The sequence below is a fragment of the Octodon degus genome, unplaced genomic scaffold (genome assembly GCF_000260255.1).
Source record: "Octodon degus isolate 3935 unplaced genomic scaffold, OctDeg1.0 scaffold00024, whole genome shotgun sequence".
Lineage (NCBI taxonomy): Eukaryota > Metazoa > Chordata > Mammalia > Rodentia > Octodontidae > Octodon > Octodon degus.
In genome coordinates, this window is record NW_004524600.1 from 4,230,886 (window position 1) to 4,255,798 (window position 24,913).

Consider the following 24,913-nt stretch of genomic DNA (forward strand, 5'->3'; position numbering starts at 1 on the left):
CCTTCCTCCCTTCCTCCCTTCCTCCCTTCCTCCCTTCCTCCCTTCCTCCCTTCCTCCCTTCCTCCCTTCCTCCCTTCCTCCCTTCCTCCCTTCCTTCTCTGTGTGGTACAGGGTCTCACTATGCAGCTTGGACTTGTAGTGATCCTCCTGTTACCAGCCTCCCCAGCGCTGGGATTACAGGCGTGTGCCATCATGCCCAGTCTTGGTGGCTGCCTCAGCACAGGTTGGGGGATTGATGGGTGGGACATGTGGTGCCTGGCATTGAACATGGTCCCTGAGCTTGCCCAAGCAGGCACTTGGTCTGCTGAGCTGTCTTGCTGGCCCTGTTTGTTGATTTCTTGATAATAACCATTCTTTCTGGCATGAGATAGAATCTGTGTTTTTCAATTTGCACCTCTCAAATAACCAGTGATGTTGAACATTTTTTCATATATTTATTTGCTACTTGTACTTCTTCATCTGGGAAGTATCTGTTCATTTTACATGACTGTTTTTGAATTAGGTGTTTAAATTTGGAAGTATGATTTTTTTGAGTTCTTCATACTAGCTATTAGTCCTTCATTTTAGGAACAGCTGGGAAATTTTTTTTCCCATTCTGTGAGTTGTTTCTTCACTCTGTTGGTGGTTTCTTTGGCTATACAAAGCTTTTTAGTTTGCTTTGATTCCAGTTGTTGATTCTTTGTAGTATTACCTGTGCTATTGGAATTTACTTATAAATTCCTGTCCTACACCTATGTCTTCAAGAGTTCTATCTACTTTATCTCCCAGTAGATTAGTGTTTATGTTTTAATATTTAGATCTTTGCTCCATTTCCCTTTTAGTTTAATGCTTGGTGAAAGGTATGGATCTAGATTTAATCTTTGGCTTGTCAACACTCAATTTTTCCAGCACCATTTATTAAACAGGCTGTCTTTTCTTCTAGTGAAGTGTTTGGGCCCTTTGCCAAAAGGGTGATTTAACTAACTGAGCAAATAAGGTGGTTGAGTGTTTTGAATTTTTTTTTGCATCTACTAAACTGTTCATTTGATCCTTACATTATAGTTTTTTTTTTTTTTTTTTTTTTCTTCCCCCAGCACTGTGCAGTTTTTCTCTCAGTAGCTTTGCAGTGTAATTTCAAGTCAGGGATTGTAATGCCCCCTCCCTTGACTTTGTTTTTTTATTTTTTATTTTTTATTTTTATTTATTTGAGAGAGAGAGAGAGAGAGAGAGTGGTGTGTGTGTGTGGCCAGCTCAGCCCACCAGGGGGCGGGGCTGGCTGGCATGTGGTGCTGGGGGATTGAACTGCGGTCCCTGATGCCTTGCCAAGCTTGTTCTAAGTAGGTGCTTTAGACCACTGAGCCATCTCTCCAGCCCCCCCTCCCTTGACTTTGTTTCCCAGAATTAATTTTGCTATTCTAGGTCTCTTCTGATTACAGATGAATTTTAGGATTGTTTTCTGTTGCTCTGTGATGTTTGCTGTTGGCATTTTGATCAGGATTGCATTAAATCTGTTTAGCAATTTTGGAAGTATGGCCATTTTCACTGTATTGGTTTTTCCTACCCAAGAACAAAGGTTGTCTTTACATTTTCCATTTTCTGATACCTTCTTAGATCCCCTTTTTCAAAGCATTACAAATCAATCTAATGAACAAAGTAAAACATTGACCTCAAACTTGTAATTCTCCTATCTCAGCCTCATAATGTGCTTAAATTACAGGCATGTGCTACTGCATCAGGTTTCAGTTAGTGTTTCGTGACTGTTAGGTCACCTTCTAGCAGGCATACATTGAATTTGTGAGGTTATATTCATACTGTTGAGGACAGCAAATACATAAAAAAAGAGATATATAGGCTTACTTAAGTTGGATATTGCCCCTGTAGTAAAATAGGGATATGAGGATGGCTATGTTTAATTTCTCCAGCTGGTTGTGGTCTTCTAATTTACACGTTCCCTAGGGAAATGATCTGCTTTCTTTAGGGGACTGGTACTGGGACCTTGATCTACTGGAGAGCCCACTTACATTATGTTTTAGATTTTCTCATCTTAGGCTCATAGAGTGTTGAGGTGCCAGTGAAGTCTGTCCCTAATGAATGAATCAGACCAAGTATCTAAGAAGACAGCAGCTTATTTTTTTAATTGTTGAAGATTGCACTAAGTACTCCTAGCAGATTTTTTAAGATTTTGTATGTATTTGGTACAGAGTCTCATTGTGTAGCTCGGACTCATAGTGACCCTCCTGTTTTCAGCCTGCCCTGCACTGCGGTTACAGGTGTGTGTCCCCACACCTGGTCTCGGTGGCTGGCTCAGAGCTCCTGGGGGCAGGGCTGGTGTGGCATCTCGTGCCTGGAATAGAACCCTGGTCCCTGTGCTTGCCTAAGCAGGCACATAGTCCACTGAGCTATCTCACCCACCCTCCTAGCAGATGTGTCAGATTGTGAGCCTTCTGCTTGTCTTGTTCTGCCTTGTTACTGCTGTAGCTCCCACCTACCCTCCTGAGCCCCCAATTTGCCCCAAACTCTCTGGAGCTGGAAGAGATAAAGAAAGAATCTGGTAAATTGTGGCTGCTGTGGTGCCAGTAGGTTCTTACAGTGCGCCCTGTTGTTGTGCTTTGAAGACAGAGTCCCCTGCCTCCTCAAATGAGGGTTCCTCATTTTGTGTAAGGGTTTCTGCAAACCAGAAAGTCAACGTATTTCTAGGAAAGTTGTTGGCTTATGTTGACTGAGCTTTATCTTCATTTTAACACTGGCAGAAGTGTTATCTTCACTGCTTCAAATCAAACTGCAAAGATGCTTGTGTGAAATATCGTATTAGATAGCAAATCAAACATATGGGCACTAAACTGGAGGATGTGTTTTGTGGCAATATATGGTATTCTAGCATGTGGAGTTGTATTTTATGGAAATTCTTTGGCTTGGCTTGTGGCAGGGACATACATTCATTATGAAATATCAAACTGTAAGATAAATAAGAGCAAGAAATTCAGCTGCTCTGTTTAATGGTTTTCAGTGCAAAGTCATCTTTTCTAACAGCCTAGCCTGTGTGATGAGAGGTGTTTTAAGCCGTTGTATCCACAACTTTTGTTTTCATTAGTGATAGGTTTTAAAAATAATCAGAATTATATTGAAAAAATGGGAACATTAGCTTTTCATATTATTTTCCTTTTATTCCATTCTATATTGTATGAATTATTGCATTAGTCTTAAAATACGTTAAAACTTTCTTTTATTATTATTTTGTTTATTACTCCTATACTGAATTTGGCTCTTAAGTGTGTATCTGGTACTCTTTAATTTGCTAAGTGTGTTGGCTTATGGGGATAAAGTTCTTGGAGTTCTCAAATGGACCATATTGTGGCATTAACAGAGTGACTTCATCATTCTCAGCTCTAGAATGCTCTTTGATGTCTTGATATTTTGTATTTTTATTCCCTTTTCTCCCAGTTAGGGGGAAAACTGAGCAGACTTATTACTTAAATAATTTTAAAAATTCACAGTTTTTGAAACTCTAGAAACGCTGTCACTAATATGTTACACAAAAGAAGATTTTCCTATGAACAATAATTTTGAGAATTTTCAGACTCATGTAAATTAGAGAAGACTGATTAGGCTACTTATGTCTGTATCTTGTGTTTACATTGCATTGTTGTATGTTACAGGTTGGTGTCGAAAGAAATGACCAGAAGGCCTCATGAATGTAGCTTCAGAGGTCTCACTGAGATTAGTCTCTCTCCAAGTGAGCCCAGAGCCTCAGAAGCATCTCACATTTATTGAGGGGTAAAGGCAGACTAAGGAATGTGCATAATTACCTAAGTGAATACAAACTACTATCTCTATTGACTTCCACCATTTGCCTAACACTAGGTTCACACAAATGGTAGCCAATAACATCCCAAGGAAGGGATCAAAGAACTGGGCACCTGCATGAGAAGCTGTTATCTGCAGCCTTGGGTCCTAACTTTCTGGGAATTTGCAAAGAGACAGCAACTCTCCTCGGGCTCTGTCTATTGTTCTCTGCTTACTTGGGACATCAGGCTTTTGTCTCAAATCTATATTTCTACATTGCATTATGGTTTTTTCTTTTTCTTTTGTATTTTAGGGAAGGACCTACAGGGTGTTCAGGGTCTCACTACTAAATTGGACTCATAGTGATCCTCCTGTTTACAGCTTCCCAAGAGCTGGGATTATAGGCTTGTGCCACCACAGCCAGTCTCAATTGCTGTCTCAGGACACCCCAGGGGTGGGGCCAGCACAGCAAGCCTAGGGATCGAATCCCAGCCCCTGCATCTGCTTGCAGGCACTTTAATCCTCTGAGTTATTTGTCCAGCCCTTGCATTATGGTTTAATGTTACCTATTTTTCAACTAAGTACTGTTCTTTGTTATATATTATGAACATCTTTCAAGAATCATTGGTTGTTGTATGTACATAATGTTTTCTAAGTGTTTATGTTGTCTTTCTATCATGATAAGAAATACCTTATAAAAAGATAAGTTTTAGATTACAGTTTTGAAGGCCTAGTCCAAAAATGGCTGGCTGGCCCCATAAGTTTGGGTCTGAGGTGAGACACACTTCATGGAAGAGAAAAAATGCTTCCCTATTGGCCATAGGAAGAAAAGAGTAGATGGGTCTGAGATCCCACAGCCTCCATCCATGGGATGCCTGCTGGACCTGAAGACCTCCCACGAGGCCCTCTTTACACATTTCTTTACCACATGGGCCTTTGTCTTCACAGGGTTTATTTGATAGTAAATGTGCTCCTAATCCCTTGCAAAAATGGTAGATTAAAACCCTAATGTAACTGGCTAATAGCTGATAGAATATAATTGGGACAGTCTAACTTTAGTTTTTCTGAACTTAGAAACAGATGTGAAATATATAATGCAACCAAACCACAGGCATTCTACAAAGTATTAATGAGATAACTTGGACTTTATGAGTTCATTTGAATTTTTACTATTGCATGGTAATGGATTATGTCTCCTTAATACTCTGAGAAATATTTTTAAATGTAAACATTGGAACTTTCTCTACTAGATTTTTATAACAACAGTACTCGATGTCTGATTGAAGTATGATTGTTTCAAAGTCACATTTTCCTTTGACTTCATTGATGTGTGAGCATAAAGCAGTACAGTTATGTCAGTGCATTTAGTGAAGAGAGGATTAAAATATTGGATTAAACTGCTTAGCAGAAGTACTACTTTGTGTTAATGCATTGAATCCATACTTGATTTCATTTAATTGCATATTTGGTCTTGTTTTCTTTTCTTGACTCTGACAGATGCCACCTCAGTATGGACAACAAGGTGTTAGTGGTTATTGCCAGCAAGGGCAACAGCCATATTACAACCAGCAGCCGCAGCCCCCGCATCTACCACCCCAGGCACAGTATCTGCCATCCCAGTCCCAGCAGAGGTACCAGTCACAGCAGGTGAGCACAAGCTCTGATCTCTAGCTCTTGTTTTCTCCTCCAGCTTTGTGTTCAAAGGCAAAGATGGTCTGAAAATCTTCCTGTTTTATCTTGGTAATTATGTTCATGGGGGTGGAGTGTTTTGAGAAAACTCAAACCTATAAGCTGTTCTAACTTCTTCTTTCTATTCTTTCCTTTCTCCCATTTTTTACTCCTTTCTGTATGTGTGATATTGAAGTATGGAAAGAATGAGTAGTTTAATAGATGTTTGGTTCTGTGGTTGGTGACAGCAGAAAGTGACACTCATTGCAAATCATTTGTCATTTGTGTTTGAAATCTTTCAAGAAAGTGCTGTGACACTTTGTTAAGGCTTATTGAAAAAAAAGGTTTTTATTTTTTTCAATATTTGAGATTTTATTGGTTGTGTTGAGGATCAGTACACATGATTCACTTTGTACACAATTCTTAACACACATACCAAAAAAAGCCATATATTGTTTTTCAGCTGTTCCAGTGACTTTCCAGCTTCAAATTTAGAGGCAAATTTTCTGTAAGAGGATTAAGTGCCAGTATCTTCAAATGCTGACAAAGTGTTACTTAAGTCCCACCAATTCACAATTTTGTATCACATACACTACATATTCAAATTTTTGATCTTTCATGGTACATTAACAAAATGAGGTAAACCAGACTGCCACTACCAAAGATGTTACAGAGTGCACACGATTCTGACAGGGCAACAATTAGGATGTAGTTTTCTTTAGGAAACAACTCTACCAAAAATCATGAGACTAGAAGTCATTTAAAGTATCCAAGGGCTGGTGAGATGGCTCAGTGGTCTAAAGCACCTACTTAGAACAAGCTAAGCTAAGTAAAGCACAGGGAGCGCGGTTCAATCCCCAGCACCACATGCCAGCCAGGCCCGCCCCCTGGTGGGCTGAGTTGGCCACACACACACACACACACACACACACACACTAAATAAATAAATAAATAAAATTAAAACTTAAAAAAAAAAAGTATCCAAGACATATTAAATGCAGGACTATAATTCCAAATTGCCATTTTGTATACTTTGTATTGCAGGATATAAAACTAACCCCCACCTATGGAATGTTAAGCTGACACCCAAGACAGTCAAAGCCTGCCATAATTCAGTATCTCACTATTTCTGGTTGTACCAAAAAATAAACAACCAGAGAATGATTTCACCCTAAAAAAAATCATTTACACTTAAAAAATGCGATGAGGTGGGATTCCCTCCTTTTTAAAAATGTTTCTAGAGCTACTAAAAAACTTGCATTTACAAAATAGTTGATAAAAATATTCCTCTGGATTGTACAAGAAGGGAGACAGGGAACACTGATAAGACATGGTGTGTGATTAATCAGACTTGGCTTCTTTCGCTTCTGCTTCATCAGAAGCTGCACTCTCCTCATTTTTAGTTTCTCCATTTTCCGCAGGTCAATCTTCCTTGGTTTCTTGATTAGCCACTTCAGCCTGTTTTCCCTTGGCTCCCCTTTTTTCCCTTTTGCTTGCACTTTTTTGTCCGAAGATTTATCCTTTCCTGCTGCCTTTTTTGGCTTCGTTTCCACTTTAGCTGGAACAGGTTTAGCTGACCATCTTGCCGATCTCCTATTGAGCTCCTCTTTCGCCGCCCCTTTGGCGGGGCTAACCTTCCTCTTGGGCATCTGGTGGCGTGCGGGGCACATGCGGAGGCTGCGGGTCGAGGCGCGCAGGAGCCTTACGGAGATTCACAGCTCGACCGCTGCCGTTCCTCCCGCCGCCAGAGCTGCTGGAACCCACCGAATAAAAGGGTTTTGACACTCATTTAATCTCACTAGTTAGCCACATGCATAATATTTTTATCTTGACCTTTTTGGTTTTGTTTTAATAATATGTTAACTGCATGAAAACATTGTTGCCTTTTGACGGTAGTATTCTCTTTAAAGTGTCTTATAAACAGATAATTACTACAATTACATTACATTAAAGTACTAACAGGAATCCTCTGCTTTAAGTATAGTAAGCCATTTCTAGTTCGAATCAGCCTCTTTATTCTTTTTTGTTACTAGGCTATATATTTTTGTTCACATGTTAAGAAAAATAGTATAGAGGACATATAGTGTATTTAATATATTTGATAAAAATGTTTCAGTTTCGTTTTATTTGTAGACTGTCCCTCATGAGTGGAGTGAGATATAGTTGTAAGTGCATGACTGTCAATCTGGACCCAGATAGGACTCACCTTTTCCAGTTAAGCATAGTGGAACTTTTCATTTTAGTCTTTTCCTCTTCTCTTGTGAGGTAGCGTGATAGGGTGATAAAGAGAAGAGGAACATATCCAACAGAGAGTTACCATTTTATATAGTCTTTTCACATGGATTGAATAGGTTGCTAATGTTAAGCCAACCACAAAAATACGTGGAGTTTAATTTAAATCAACTTAGTGATTTTTAAAGTATTTTATTCAGTTTTTGGGAGTCTGCACCTGCATGATTCTGATTTCAGAGTTCTAGAGTTCGTGGTTTTAAAGAAATGTTGACCACTGGAGAGTTTAAAGATCCTGTTCAGTCAGTCAGTCAGTCAGTCAGTCAGTCAGTCAGTCAGTCAGTCAGTCTATCTATTCAGTATTTTGGTAATATAACTAGAGTTTATAGAAGTAGGAATGTACATTATTTCAGGGTTAACTGGTGTGCTTTTATTAAATTGTGTGAACATTGTAAAGCCCCTCAACATCAGCTCTTTTTAAGTGACAGACTGACATCTACGTTTTTGATATGCTTTTTTAAAGAGGCTTTCAGAACTTTATTGAACTTATCTGTAGACATAGAATGTTTTGTCATGTCATCAAAATTTAAAGATTCAGTAGCAGTATTACATTACTCATTTTACTCTAGTGTGCTGAAATGGAACTGATTGTAAAAACTAGTCTAATTAAGAATTCTGAGTGCCTTTCATTTCCTTTAATATGAAACTCAAAATTTGTTTCCTTTATGGAACATTCACTGATGACTTCCAGCAGATGGCAATTAGTTATTTAATATCCTTCACTTTTAAATATGGAAAGCATACTACAGATAAAATCTTTTTTAAAAGGCTACTATTTTGCAGTGCCTAGTTTATGGCGATCTTATGCCTTGATACAGCCTTTATTTTATTGATTTAAATAAGTTATACAACCATGACTCATATCAATATGGTAATTTTGCTCATTCTGAGAAAAACTTAGCAATGTTCAAAGTACGTTGCAAATTTCGTGTGTTTAAACTCATGAGCTTAGGATAAAGAGTATTTTACAACTTTCATTAAACTCCTAGTAGGGTAAAATAAAATCAGGTGGACAGTGGAGCATTTAGGTGACCTAGGCAGATGGTCTGATGGGACAGGAACAGTCTTGGTGTTTAGGAGTTAGAAGTTTATAAGCAGGTTTATACTTGGGAAGTTTCTGTAAGAAATGAGATCTAACATTGCAGATAATTAACACATCTAAAACCCCACATTAAATCTTTTTTTTTTTTTTTTTTTTTGGCAGAACTAGGTATTGAACACAGGCCCCTGCACTTGTCAGGCAAGCGCTTATTCCACTGAGCCATTTACCCGCGCCACCCCCCATTAATTCTTAAATGAGGTTAAAATTGCCAATAGTATATTACCAAAGTCAGGCTAAACTTTAATAAGAATATATAATCAAATGCATGTTTATATTTAAATGCCTAAGAATCTTAACTGTATTTAATCAGTCAGCATTTCAACAATCAGAATATTCCTTCATGCAGTGTCTCTTTGTCTCCAATAAATAACTTATACAACCTATTGATTTTATAGAAGATGGTCAGCAAATAATATTTTATGTCTTTTGTTAATGCAGTTGATACAAAAGTTAATTTTAGGGTTCCATTAAGGTCTCACTTTTTGTCCTTAACATTTTTTATTGTGCTTACTGTTTTGACTAATCAATATATCTGTGTGCTTCAATTAAAAAGCACAAGAATACAGAGCAAATTCTCTTTCCCATTTTAGTTCTCCCAACTCATTTCACCACCTATCTCACTTTTGCCAAATAGTCATTTTATTAGTTTCTTGTGTGTGTTTCTGGAGATTGCACAGTGCTGTATTTAAGTTTCTACCATATTTTTGTTCAAATGACAGCATACTATTATATACTATGCACACTCCCGTGTTTTCTCATCTTTTTAGTCTCTTAAATATATTTTTAAAGGGCTGGCCAAATAGCTCAGTGGATTAAAGTGCCTGCAAGCAGGTGCAGGGTCAGGGGTTTGATCCCAAGGCCTGCCTTGCCTAGGAGCTCACTGAGACAGCAGTTGAGACTGGGTGTGGTGGCCCATGCCTGTAATCCCAGCACTTGGGAGTCTGTAAACAGGGGAATCACTAGGAGTCTGATCTAGTACTGAGACTCTGAACACCCTGTAGATCATTCACTAAAATACAGGGGGTGGGGAATATATATATTTATATATTTTTTCTTTTTCTAGAGATCTTTCCAAAAGAACATAGTTATTCATTTTTATAGTTCTATTTCATTTTATAGACATGCAATTATATATATGTGTGTATATATACATATCTATATATCTCATATATTTAATCAATTCTCTTTGATGGGAGTTTAGATTATTTATATTTGCAAATATGTAATTCAAATAGTGTTGCCATGATAAAGTGTGTGTGTCATTTCATAAATAGATACAATAGTATCTGTAGGAAAAAGTTGCTAGAAGTAGCACTGCTGGGTCAAAGGGTGTGTGATTTACTCTTTCTTACAGATACTATTAAATTATTCTCCACAGAAGGTATACAAGTTTATTCCCCAACCCCATTCTATATGTGACAGCATGGCTCCCTAAATATCATCAGTGTTTGATAATAAAATTTTAGTTTACCGAAACGAAGCATTTTGTTTTCATTTTTTTTTGTGGAGTATAAACTCATATTTTTTTCTCTTTCTTTTCTTTTTCTTTTTTTCTTTTTTTTTTTGGCAGAACCGGGGATTGAGCTCAGGCCCTTGCGCTTGCCAGGGAAGCACTTATTCCACTGAGCCGTCTCCCCGGCCCCTATATTTTTTTCATATTTTGTTTTTATAACTCAGTGTTTTGTCTTTTAAAAATTAATTTAAGAAAACTTTGTATGTGTAAGCAAGTTGAATGTGTGTGATGAATTACTACTGCCCCAGTCTTGTCATTTGTCTTTTGACATTAATTATGGTAAGTTTTTTGTAAAGCAGAATGGTTTTGTTTCTGAAAAACATTTTTATATTGTCAAAATTGCCAGTCACTTCTTTGTATGATCTCTGTATTTTATTTTTAGTGGTTGTTCAAAAGTTCTTTCATATTCTTTTTTTTTTTTTTTTCAAAACCGGGGATTGAACTCAGTCCCTTGCACTTGCCAGGCAAGCACTTATTCTACTGAGCCAACTCCCCAGCCCAGTTCTTTCATATTCTAACATAAAAGTTTCCATGTTATTTTGAACTACTTTCATATATTCATTGTAACATTTCACTTTTTGCAGGCTGTGGAGTAAAGTACAGACTACACTTAGTCCTACTTAGTTTTTTTCTGTTTTGCTTTTGTATTTTGTTTTTTCTCCTCAGATGACAATTTTTTTTAACTATCTTTTCTTGTGTAAACTATTGTATTATGGTTCTGTGTAGAGAAACAAGTGATAGGAAGTGTGTATATGTGTGGAATATATTATAAGGAATTATATAGTAACTGAGCCTGGCAGGTTCAAAAGCCCAAAATCCGCATCATTGACGGCTAGCTGGAGAGCAGGTGTGCCGAGAATGCAGATGAGGTTGAGTTCTGAAGGCAGGCTGCTGCAGTTCCTCCTGCTGCAGAAGGCCCACCGCTCTTTTTATTGTAGTCTGATCTTCACAGTAATTGGAACTCACCCACATGATGGAGGGCAATGTGCTTGACCAAGTCATCAATTTAAATGGTTAATTTTTCACAAAAATACCCTCCCAGACAAGTTGATACTGAAGTGTGTGTGTGTGTGTGTGTGTGTGTGTGTGTGTGTCTGGTTATGTCATCCTGGAGGTCAGACCCAGGGTCTTGTGCATTCTAGGCACTGCCACTGAGCTATATAGCCCAAATTAGAACAAAATTAATTTTTTTAACAGTTATATTTCCTCCATTCATTGGCGATATCACTTTATCATTTGCTGAACTTCCTTACTTAGAGGTTTTTGCTTTATTCTGGCATTTCTGTTCTTTTCCATTGGTTATTCTATTAATGTATAAGTACTATAGTGTTTTTATCATAGTTTCATGTATGATGGTATTAGTATATCCTCATGATGCTTTTTCATCTTGGCTATTTGTGCTTATTTTTAAAAAAATATAAATTATTTCTTTGTTGTTGGTCTTTTTGAGACAAGGATTTGTCTTGCAGTTTCAGGCTGGTGCTAATCTCACTTTGTAGCTCAGGCTGGCCTTAAACTCACCAGTGATCTTCCTGCCTCAGCTTCCCAAGTGTTGGGTAACAAAAATTTCAGTTCTTGCTATGCTGTTCCCTAAGGATTTTGTCTTTTTTGGTATTAAAGTTGAGTTTTTCTTTAATTGTATCTTTTTCTTTGAGACAAATGAGACTTACTTACAAAAATGGTAACACAGAGAAGTACTTTACTTATACAGTTTTGTCTTTTTGAGGCACATTGATCTATAGCTAGAATATGTAATATAAGGTTAGATTTATTTATTTACTTCTTAAATTTATGTATTTGGTACAGGGTCTCACTACACAGCTCGGACTCATGGTGATACTCCTGTTTTCAGCCTTCCCAGCACTGGGATTACAGGCGTGTGCCCCCATGCCTAGTCTACTTGTTTGGTTTAGCGCGCCCGTGGCTGGGCCCTGTGTGGCATGCAGTACCGGGGACTGAACCCCAGTCCCTGTGCTTGCCAGTCCCTTGTCTTGCAGGACCAGGTTAGATTTATTTAGCTTCAGGTATTGCAGGTCAGAGAGAATGCTATTCTGAAGACTTAGAAGGTGGGGACAGAGGTGGGACTGGGGCATTGGTTAAGTAAGGTTTTGTGTTTTGCATGACCTTAAGAAGGATTAGTAAAGCAAGGGTGGGGCTTCAATTTGCTGCTCTCAAGTAGCTTGGAGCATTTTGTGGCATTAGGCATTTTCATTTTTATAAGGAGGCAGAAGGATTGAAGTGGTCCAGAGGTGTTAAAAGAGCAGTTGTTTAGCTACTATTATGTTTGGCCTGTCCTTGTTTTGTTTCAGTATTTTGTGTGCTGTAGGAACCCCACATTTTGCATGTTCTCACAACCACATCCCACATCCCCACTCCCCATCCCTCTTTCCAAATGGTACCTCTCCATTTCTCCCATTTATTCAGATAATTTTAAATTTTTTTGGTGATATTCTTAATTTTTTTTCATAAACTTTCTTTTTTTTTAACATTTATTTGTGTGTGTGTGTGTGTGTGTGTGTGTAGCCAGCTCAGCCCACCAGGGGGCGGGGCTGGCTGGCATGTGGTGCTGGGGGATTGAACCGCAGTCCCTGTGCTTTGCTAAGCTTGTTCTAAGTAGGTGCTTTAGACCACTGAGCCATCTCACCAGCCCCTGGTGATATTCTTAAAAAAAGAGCTGTTAATACTTTTTTGTTAAAATTGTTCCTACTTTTATATGCTGTTATTATAAATTGTATCTTCTTTAAAATTACATTGTCTCATCATATGCAGATCTAACAACCTTCATATACTAAGTTTTTATGTGTATCCAGTAACCTGAGCTGTTGTTAGTGCCTCTAATTCTGATTACTTGTTAATTATTTTATGTCATTGATGGCAAACTTTTAAAAGTTTCCGTGGTACAAATAGCCTGCTGTGTCATAGTTGCCCTAGGTTCACCATCACTGTTTTAGGTTTTAATTTACTTCCTTTTTTTGGTTTTGTTTTGTTTTGGCTTACTCTACTGAGCTATCTCCCCGGCCCTAAAAATTTCTTTTTAAATCAAACTTTACTTTTTTGTCCTTCTGCAGGCTAGCTACTCCAAGTATCATTTGAGGACTACCTGGCCCTTCTTGCTTTATCCCTGATTTATATGATGACCACCAGCATTATAAAATTAAATATAATTTTTATTCTTTTTTTTCCCTTTTAATAGCTGCCCACTTAAAATCCTTGTTTTTTCTAGTTCCTAAGATTTCCTTTTCTTTTTTTTCTTCCATGATGGAGGCTGAATTTTATCTTTGTGTTACTTATTAAGACATCATTTCACTTATAATCTATTACTGTGATAAATTTATTTCTTTAATAAAATGTACTAAAGCAGACTTAAATTGTGGGCTTTAAATATTGCCTTTACATATTGGATTCAGTTTACCATTTGTTTTGATTTCTTGGATCAGTGTTCATGAATGAGACCGACTAATTGTCTTTGTGAAGTTTTGGTATTTTCACCGAAGAGCTTTGCAAACTGAATTGAAGATTAGTACCTTTTTTAATATATTGGGAGAATTTGTACTAAGTTTGGAATTATATGTTCTTTCACTGTTTAATTGAAGTGTTGTAAAGCTATGAAGGATTGTATAGGTCTCAATTTTTAGCTTTTGTCTCATACTTATTTTGTTTAGCTTGTGATTCTATTTCTTTCTGTGATTACAGGCATATTTTAGTGTTTTCATTTTTTTCTTGAGTTTCATATGTATATATTCCTATATATTTAGGAATTTGCCCATTCATTTAATTTTTCAACTTTAAAAACATAAAGTTCCCAATATGATAGTCTTTGTTTCTTTAATATTTGAAACATCCAGAGTCGATGACATTGTCCTCATTGTCGTCATCATCATTTTATGTATTTGGTTGTTGCAGGGTCTCACTATGCAGCTCAGACTCATGGTGATCCTCCTGCTTTCAGCCTCCCCAGCACTGCAATTGCAGGCGTGTGCCACTGCAACAAGATTTTGGCAGACTCAGCCCACCCTGGGGGCAGGGCTGGTGTGGCATATGGTGCTAGGGATCAAACCACAGTCCTTAGGCACTTGCCTAAGCTTGCCTGAGCAGATGCTTTAGATGGCTGAGCTATCTCGCCAACCACTACATTTTTATTTTATACTGTGCTATGCAGCAACCTTCCTATGTTCCCTTTTTTGTGGTACTATGGATTGAATTTGGCCTTGATACTGAGCTATGCCCTGCAGCCTTTTTTATTTTGAGACAGGATCTTGCTAAATTGTTCAGGCTGGACATGAACTTCTGTAGTGCTGGTATTACAAGGATGCACTGCCACACCTGGCTCTTACTTTAAAATAGTTGGTACTAACTTTTCTGAAGCAGCTTTAAACTTGGTCTTTATAATATAGTCCTTTAAAATTTTTTATTAAGTTTTATTCTTGCCATGATTACCTCTTGCTATCTACTGATACTTATTTTAGTCCCTTTCCTCACTTAAGTAAATGCTATGTTTATTTGAACTTTTTTTTTTTTTCTTTTGTTCTCTTCAGTATGACTAAAAACTTTTCCTTTTAACTGCTTTGGCTGAATCCAATTTTGATAGGAATAATTTTTTGTTCTCTTTTAGTTCTGAGAACTTTTTAAAATTCCTTTTTTACCCCCAGATGGTTATATTGAGTACTAAATTTCCACTCTGCTTCCTCAGGAAGATTGATTAGTTTTTGCTTTGCTAGTTGCCTGTGGCACTAGTGATCTGGAGCTAGGCTTTGTCTTTTATGAAATTTTTATTACAGAAAAATTCTTAACAAACAGATATATGGAATATTATCTGAATATATACATACGTATATATGACATCATGTAGTTTTAATATCACTAATATCTTGCTACATTTGCTTCCTGTTCTCCCTCTACCTTCTCCGATCCACTGCTATCTTCAGAATACTTTTAAGTTAAAGACACAACATTTCATCTTCAGATAGTTCTTTATTTGGCTATAAAGAATAAAATCTTTTTTGTGGTGTAACTAGACATTCTGTCATCACATTTTACTAAATTGAATATAGTTTTTATTTACTAACTTTGCTGTATCTGAGTATTTATAGTTGTCCTCAAAAAGCCTTTAAAGTTTGTTCAAGCAGAATTTTTATAGAGAATAAAAAGTAGTAAAAAAGAAAAAAGAGAAACAATATAGAATTTTGCTAAACAAAATGATAGGAATTAAACAATGTTTCTTATATTACACATTGTTGTTTTCAAATTACTTAATTACCAAATATAATCATGCAAAATTGGTCAAAGAAAAAATGATGAAAAATGTAAAAAAAATTAAAAAGAAGAAAACAGTGTATTAACCATTCCTTTCAGGAGATCAGTAGAAATCATCACAACCAGTGAGGCTATCCTGTATATATACATATACATATTTTTTTGCCTTTCTTCTTTCTTTTCTCCTTTTCCTCATTCCAGTTGTTCCTTCCCTTTAAAGAGTATCTTTTCCTTTCGAAGTATCTATCTGTTGTACCTTTCAGATTTTATTTACTCCTGCAGTTTCTCACACTAAGGGGACAATAGTGTTTTCACATGTGGATTGGATTTCACTTATCAGTATGGTTCCTAGTTGCATCCATTTACCTAGAAAAGCCTCAAGTTTATCTTTTTTTATAGCTGAGTGATATCCATTGCCTAAAAAATAACCACTATCCATTTGTCAGCTCATGGGTATTTGGGTTGTTTCCAAGATTTAGCTTTGACAAATTGTGCTGCTATAAACATGGGTGCATATATAATGCTGTGGTATGATGTTTTCAGTTCTTCTGGAAAAATACTCAGGAGGAGAGTAACTGGATTGAATGGGACCTCTATTCCTAGTTTTTTGAGGAATCTATGCTGATTTCCATAGTGGTTGTACCAGTCTACCCCACTAGCAACAATGAGAAGGTTTCATTTTTGCCCACAAACCCTCGAGCACTTGCTATTGGTTGACTTCTTGATGATAGCCATTTTTTCTGGGGTGAGATAGAATCTGAGTGTTTTAATTTGCATTTCTCAAATGAGCAATGTTGAACATTTTTTCATATATTTATTTGCCTTTTGTACTTCTTCCTCTGAGAAGCATGTATTCATCTCAGATGTCCATTTCTGAACTGGGTCTTTGAATTTTGAGAGTCTCATTATTGTTTTAATTCTTTATATGCTTTGCCTCATAGACTGTGGGCTAAAATTTTTTCCTAATTTGTGGATTTTCTTTTTACTCTTCATGATTTCTTTTGAAGTGGAAAAATTTTTCAGTAAGATGAGATCCCATTTGTTGATTCTTTGAATTATTTCCCATGCTGTTTGGTTTTTGTTCATGAAATTTCTATTTACCCTTTTCTTCCAGAAATCGATCTAGTTTGTCTTCCAGTAGATTTAGTGTTTTTGTTTTAATATTTAAATTTTTGATCCATTTTGACTTTAGTGCATGGTAATAGACATGGATCTCGTTTTAGTTTTTGGCATGTGGAAAGCCAGTTTTCCCAGCACCACTTATTAAAGAGGCTGTCTTTCTTCCACTGAGTATGTTTGGGCCCTTTGTCAAAGATAAAGTGGCTGAGTGTGTTTTAGTTATATCTGCATCATTTAATATGGTCCATTGATCCTCAGATCTGTTTTATTTTTGGCCAGTATAATGCTGACTTTTTCTTTTTCCTGTTTTAAAATGTATGTAGTACAGGGTATACAGGGTCTCACCACACAGATAGGACTCATAGTGATCCACCTGTTTTCAGCCTCACAGAGCAGGATTATAGGTGCATAATGCTGATTTTTATCAGAATAACTGTGTAGTATAATTTCAAGTGAAGGATTGTGATGGCCTCTTGCCTTTCCTTTGTTGCCCAGGATTGCTTTTGGTATTCTAGGTCTCTGCTGGTCCAGGTGAATTTTAGGAATATTTTCTCTACATCTGTGAGGTATACTAATGATACTTTAATTGGGATTGCATTTAATTTGTATAACACTTTTGGGTGTATGGCCATTTTCACAGTGTTGTTTCTTCCTATCCATGAGCAAAGAACATATCCTTTTTTTTTTTTTTTTTTCTTTTTGGCGGAACCGGGAATTGAACTCAGACCCTTGCGCTTGCCAGGGAAGCGCTTATTCCACTGAGCCATCTCCCCGGCCCCAACATATCCATTTTCTGAAATCCTTTTCAATCATTTTTTTCAGAGTATTGTACATTTTCAGTGTATAGATCTCTTATTTTTTTGTGAGTTTTTTCATTTTGGGGGCTGTTATTATGAAAGGCATTGTTTCCCTAATTTCTCTCTCAGTATGTTTATTGTTCGTGTACAGAAATTATATTGATTTTTGAGGGTTGACTTTATATCCAGTTACCCTACTGAAGTTCGTTATTAAGTCTACAGTTCTTTTCATAGATTTTTTTGGGGGTCTTCTGTGTAGAACATGTTATCTCAATTTAAATAAGGTTAATAAACTGACTTGGTTCTGTCCTTTTTATCTAGAACATGCACTATTTAACTGGGTCAGTTATTCTGTAGAATGGTTTTGTCTGTTTTCCTGTGATGTGACTGACTTTGTTCATCTGTTTCCTATCAGCGTGATTTAGGTCTAGGGACTTAAATTTGTTTGCATTTCTGTAAGATACATTCCCAATATTCAGTGCTCACCATGTAGTGCTGAGGATCAAACTGCTGCAGTCCCTGCACTTGTCTGAGCTTGCCTAAGCAGGAGCTTTAGTCTGCTGAGCTATCTCACTGAACCCATGTTCCCAATATTTTAGAATTTTCTTGTTCAGCGGAAGGATCTCTGACCCTCCAGTTTTGTGAGTGTCCTCTACAGAGCTCAACTTCTACACTTTTCCAGTGACTACCAGCTTTCTTTCTTTAGCTGAGGCTTTCTGAGACTTTTACATGCAGTCCAGCCTTTCCCTTTGTATTTTGTTTCCTCATCCACTTCTTTGGTGAATATAAGTCATACTGGTACTTTTGGGGCATTGCCTGTGAGGAGCTCTGCTATACATCATTATTGACTGACCTAGTATGCATGCTGAACTTAGTATTTCATGATGTAATGCTTGATTGTAACACACAGTGAAGATTGATTATAGGGTTCAGATGAGGGAGAACTCTTGGACCACTGCAAATGAAATTTTCTTCTTGTGGATTTCTGGACTGTACCAGTAGTGTTAATTTTGGCCAGAGACTCTGATGGTGGTTAGCCAGTGGTTGCTAATTCTCCAAGAAAAAATGCTACATTCCTTCCTTCTCTGTGTATCCAATTCAAGACAGGGATTTTGCTCTCCTCTTTGGTGGGCTTAACTAGTCTTTCCTGGTGGAGATTTCCCTTCTTGATCTTATAGTTAAATGAAAGGTATTGTCTCATATTTTAACCCAGTTACTTGTGTAATTAACTAAGAGAAATTATGATCTGTAGTGCAAATGAGTTTCTGTTACTCTTGTATGTTTGGTGCCACTCTGTTCATGCCAAGTCTACAGCTTACTGAAAACAATGTGAGAAGTTATTTTATTCCATAGTGTAGGTGTTTTAATTATTACACATTCAGAGGATCTGATTTTTATGCTTCTGGGCTTGGGACTCTTAAATTTTCTAGTTATTTGATAATTTCATACAATTTACAGCTGTATAAACATATAATGTTCATACATATAATTTAGAACCTAATAGATTTTTTTTCATTTTATAATAATCTTTCTCTAATGTGTTTTTATTCTTTTAAAAGAAGAAGTCCATAGATACCATAACTGCCTATAAACAAAATTTCATACAAGACAGAATAATGCACCAAATCTGGAATAATGAAAGGAGCATATAATATAATATTGTAGATTAAGCGAATGCCCAGGCATGGCCTCATTAGATTTGATATCAGTGTGGATTGGATCCCTGAGACCTTGACAGCACAAGGTGAAACCAACACAGGAATATTGTATTAATTCACGTATTTCAAGTAGGTTTTTTTAGTGGAGATTTTTGTCTTTAAAAATGATAAGCAACTCTTGTTAAAGTTCATAATCTTTTCTCAAATATAACTGGTAGTTCTGCCCTGGAAAATTCAGTATTTGCTAAAATGGTTTTAAGAATATTCTTATACAAGAAATGGACTTGGTCTCTACATACACATAATTAGCTGTTTGTATTGATTTGTTTTTATATACACAGTATAACCTTGATTTGCTAGAATAATTCATTCTTCTTTCTAAAGTACTTGTATACCAAAGTGGAGAGACGGATACAGACAGACAGACATGAGCTTGTGGTATTTGGTGTGGCGTACTGCAAGACATTGCTTGTTTATTCAGTTAAAATTTCTTCGAAGTACTGTAGCATGCTGGAAAACCAAGTTAATTGTATGTAGATGTTGAGCATTTTGAAAGTGGTGTGGGATACAGGAAGGTGATCTGTTAGATCAGTGTCTCCTGTATACTGTGGAATAATCCAGCAGTCCTGTATGTTACTGCATTTCTTCACCTTGTGGCAACTAACTGTTTCCTTGAAATCTTGTCAGTGCATATAAACTAACATGTTTTCTTCATTTTTCTGAGCTAAAATGCATACATGGTATGTGAGCTATTAAATACAAGATGTCATACATTAGTGTAGTGATATAAATGTAGTAGAAAGGAAGTAGGAAAGGACAAAAAGCACACTCAGAATATTGTGTTTTCCACAGTAAATACTTGTTTAAGAAGATTTGTGGGTATGGTGGTGCATGCTTATAATCCTAGCACTTGGAAGGTTGAGGTTGTAAACAGGAGAATCACTACGAGTCTGATCTGGTAGTGAAGCCCTGAACACCCTGTTGTAGACCCTTCCCTAAAATGCAGGAAAAAATAAATAAATAAAAGAAGACATGTGGAAGAGGCAGAGACACCTTAATGTGTGATAACTGTGTGCCCCACAGGACAAAGCAAAACATAACAGTGACTAGCTCAACACCTCAAGCAAGCCAGGCATCGTGATGCATGCCTGCAGTCTCACCACTTTGGGAGACTGAGATAGACAGGAGGATCACAAGTTAGAGCCCAATCTGCACAGTTTAGTGTGAGACCTCATCTCAAAGTAAAAAGATTTTTTTGGGGTCTTCTGTATAGAGCATGAGGAGGAAGGCTGGGGCTATCCTTAATTTTTAATGCTTTAAATTCAATTCCCTATACTGCCAAAGACAAAACAGTAATACTTCTCATCCCCTAATACTTCACAAAACCTGATAGGCAGTGAACCTGTGGGACTAAATACTATATACCACAGTAATTATGCCCAATAAAAATGTAGCATAACACTTAAAATAATATGTTAGCCAGAATGTTTGAAAAGGGTATATTATCCAAAAGTATGAAATGACCTAAATTTACAAATAAAATAGAATATAGTAAAAGTAAGAATATTCTTTTTTTAAAGAATATTCTTGAATGACTGAAATTATTTTCTTTTGTCTTATATGCTTTTATTAAACAAGTAATGACTCATTGCATTTCTGTATTCTTGTGACTTTACCCAGTGACTACAGTGAACAAGTAATTAAATAATATTTTAAAACATTGCATAAAGGATACCACTTTAAATGATTATAAGTATAATATATTACTAGTTCCAGCAATGTAGCAGATTACATAGTCTGAGTGTCTCTGGATCAAAATATTTAAAATGGTGGCTGAATTTTTCAAATTCAGTAAAACATAGTTGATAATCTCTCATTTGTAGTTTGTCACACTCCTCATGCTATCCTTTCCTCCTTACTCGGCTGAAACTTTTAGTGCATCATTATTGTCAACACTTTTCCAATTACTTTTATATGACACCCATCTCTACATCTTAATAAACCTACTTCTGCAACCCGGAGGAAATTTACTTTCCTAGCACAGGGTGTGTGAGTCGGGGGAGAACACCTGGTAGTCCTTTAATTTCATGTCCATAAACTTCAGATAGTTTTTCCCCTGTAGCTCTGTGTTTCCTCAGAGTTGTTTCTGTCTTCAAACCCAGCAGGCTCACTCTCTAATCCCCATTGCCTGGTGATGTTGCTTCCTGTTCCATTGGGTGAATAAATAGAGAACTAATGCGTACCACCAGCTTGAGTCTCCCATAGCCCCTGCTTTCCTTCACAGGCCCTTCCCTGCTCTTGAAAAACCTATGAGCCTGGCATTCCCTATGTTCCTTCTCTTTTAGCACTATTATTATCTTTTTCTGTCATTCCTTGGCATTAAAATTGCCATTATTTCTCTTATCAAACAAAGCGAAACAAAACAAGTAGTAGTAGCCTGTTTTTTTTTTTCTTGATCTCTTGTTACCCCTTGAATTTACTTCATTATAGACTTTTAATTCCACTACTTTACTGAAATAATTCTTTTAATACATCTCCTTTTCTTTATACTTTCACAGGTAAACTTGTATGCATTTATTTACCATGTACACAGTGATGTTTTGAAGTATCTATACATCCTCCTGGAATGACTAAATCTAGTTAATTTAGCATATGTTTTGCCTTATATAATTATTTATGCGATGAGAACACTTTATATTCACTCTATTTTAACAGTCTTCAAAAATGCAATATATGGGGGACTCAGGTCAACAATTTCTGACATTGCCAGTCAAGCGGAAGACCCAATACTATTATGGGCTACTGGACTCTTTTAGGATATTTTGCTGAGTTTACACACCTATAATATTCAAATAATGGAACTTAACAAAAAAGGGGATACAGACGATTGTATCTGTGTATTCAAAATGGTTTGGATAGATAAATAGTTACATTCTCTTAATGAATAGAATGATTTGTTCTAATGGTGTTTGTAAATAGGATATCAAGTCTGCATCTTGTTCAGCAATTAACCACTAGGAAGAATGTGTGCAATGTGTTAATTATTGAAACTGTCCTACCGATTTGATTTGCAACTGTCTCATTGCTGTTTATCAATAAAATTATGTGGGAAAAATGCAATATATTATTAACTATAGTCACTGTGATATACTACAATAATTTCTTGAATTTACTCATCATAACTGGAATTTTCTCTTCTTTGATGAGCATGTACCCCCACTTCCTAGCCCTCAGCAACCACTGTTCCACTCTGGTTCTGTGAGCTTCCCCTTTGAGATTTCACATAGAAGTGATACCAGGTGGCATGAAACAGTTAGTTTCATAGCTACCATTGGAATGTTGTCTTTCTTTTTCTTCGACTTGCTAGGAACATTTGGTATAGCACTTGGCACTTTCATTTTTGAAACCTCTTTCTTGATAGATTTCTAAGATTTTCTCCTGGTTCAGTTCTTAAATGTTTCCCACCTTTTCCTTCTAGTTTCTATGTATTCCTCTGACCTCCAAGAGTTGGCCTGTGGTTAGGGCTCAGTCAGGGAGAACATGGTCTTTTGTCCTTATACCTTCTATGTGTGTGCAACCTCAGCCAATCCTCATAATATTGGGCATCTAGAGGGTGGTAATTTTCAAATGCACTTCTGCAACTATGGCTCTCTGCTTTCTATATCTGCTTATGTTGACCTCCTACTCAAAATCACAGGTGCAAAACATCTGACAGGTTTTGGATACTCGGTAAAACCTAAGCCAAATTCTTGGGCCCTGCATCGCCTGTATTCCCTCTCTACAAATCTGCTTGCTATCAATCCATCTTTCTTAACATTTTGGTCAGTTATTTTGAAATATTTCTTGGCTTTTATTATTGTTTTAAATCCATTCCATTTCCAAAAATTTATTCAGAATCTGGTTATCCTCCATGGCGTATCATGACCTCATACATCTTATCTGAACTGTTGTCTGCAGCCTGCTAACCCTGTGTCCAGTGTCAAGGCCACTCTCACAGTACCCTTTTCCAGTTCCCTCCATTTTTCTCCATAGTACCATTCTGTGATTTGTCAGACTTGTTAGATACTTCTTAGCTATTACTAGTGGCTCCCCAATTGAGAACTCAATTTTATGAAACAAGGGACTTTGTCATTGCTATATCCCTACTACTGTACTTGGCACAGAGAGAAGGAATACAGTAAATACATTGAAAATTGTTGATTTAAGAATCCAAAATGTCTTATTTGCTGACACACAGAAAGCAGAGTGTAGAAGAAGATAAACATTTGCTGCTGGATATTAAGATTTTATAACTTCTTTTAGTTATTGCTGAGTGGATCCTTTTTTCAGTTTGTTCTTTTCTTTTTTAATTAATGATGTTTATGCTACAGAATGACTACATTCCTCATGGGGAGTTAGTACAGGTACATAATACATCTTGATTCTTTTTCACCCCTTTCCTACCTTTTCTCCCCCCTCCCTCCATCTCTTGATTCTCTTACCATTTGTTAAAGATCTATTATCTATATCCTATTATGATTATCTTTTTTAAAAAATGTATTTGGCACAGGGTCTCACTATGCAGCTTGGACTCCTAATGATTGTCGTGTTTTTCAGTCTCCCCAGTGCTGGGATTATAAGTGTGTACTACCACGCCCAACGGTCTTGGTGGCCAGCTCAGTGCGCCCGGGGTTGGAGCTGGTGTGGCCTGTGGTGCCAGGGACTGAACCCCAGCCCTTGTGCTTGCCTAAGCAGGCACTTAGTCCACTGAGCTATCTCGCCAGACCACAATTATCTGTCTTTTATTTTGCTTTTCATTTATATTTTGAGTTTCTTGAACATGCTTCTAGCTGGGTCTTTTATGCATTATACGTGAAGGTGTGTATCAGACCTCAGCTTTTGCCATCTAGCAAATTACTAGATAGAATTGTTAGGTAAAAGAATGAGCACATTTTCAGCTTGGTGTATTTTTCCTAATTCCTCTGCAGAGGGTTTTAACAAATCATATCCCCTACTAGCTTCACGTATATATTTTTAAATATGTATTTTCCAATGTTTCTTACTCTGTTTCTTTTATTTTTAGCAATGGTTCTTTGTAGCTTTCCAAGCCACAACAATATTAAACAGACCACATAGAATTCTAAATTTGATGTGCATGTTTTGGACATATTATTGTGGTTCTGGAATGAACTGATTAAGGAAATTTAAGTTCATTGGTAAGAAATACCATTGGACGTTTGTACTTTTCTGATTTGCTGTTCACCTCGAGCCTCCATAAATATCATACATTCTTACTGTGTGTTTTTTCATTACTGTTTCTTTGTCTTTGGGCAGGAAAATAAATCCATTCCAACGCGGGCCCAAGGTCTTCTTCCTATGTGAATTCACAGGGTCATTAGTGCAACAGTGAATGGCACTGTCTCTTCACCAAACATTGTATTTACTCAGCTTTCTGACCTTTTCTTCTGTAGAAATGTATCTCTTTTTAAGGCCTTTAAAAAGGAGATCTGTTATTGAAGAGGTTGCTTTCATTTTGCAGTGTTGTGTTTTTTTTTTATTTTAGCTTCCTCAAATTACATTACTTGAGATTTCATATTTTAGTATGCTCTATATTTTTGTATAGTAAATAAAACCTCTTTAATGCCAGAAGTTTTGAATTTATTTTGTCTTAAAGTTCCCATATTATTCAGCTATTAAGAATGATAAACTGCAAGCCTTTATATTGAAGTGGATGCCACTTGAACATATACTCATAAGTGAAGTAAGCCAGACA

General features: G+C 36.7%; 1 protein-coding gene and 1 pseudogene across 4 annotated transcripts in view; one reads left to right on the forward strand and one right to left on the reverse strand.

Annotated features, from left to right (window-relative positions):
* Arid1b (AT-rich interaction domain 1B) overlaps positions 1–24,913 on the forward strand; it is a 461,162-nt gene that overhangs the window by 128,670 nt on the left and 307,579 nt on the right. For all 4 annotated transcript variants that reach the window (XM_023712185.1, XM_023712186.1, XM_023712188.1 and 1 more), the window contains exon 3: positions 5,260–5,409. In XM_023712185.1, coding sequence (XP_023567953.1) covers positions 5,260–5,409 — 150 coding nt within the window. The remainder of the gene's footprint in view (positions 1–5,259; positions 5,410–24,913) is intronic.
* Positions 6,772–7,079, reverse strand: LOC105741815 (annotated as a pseudogene).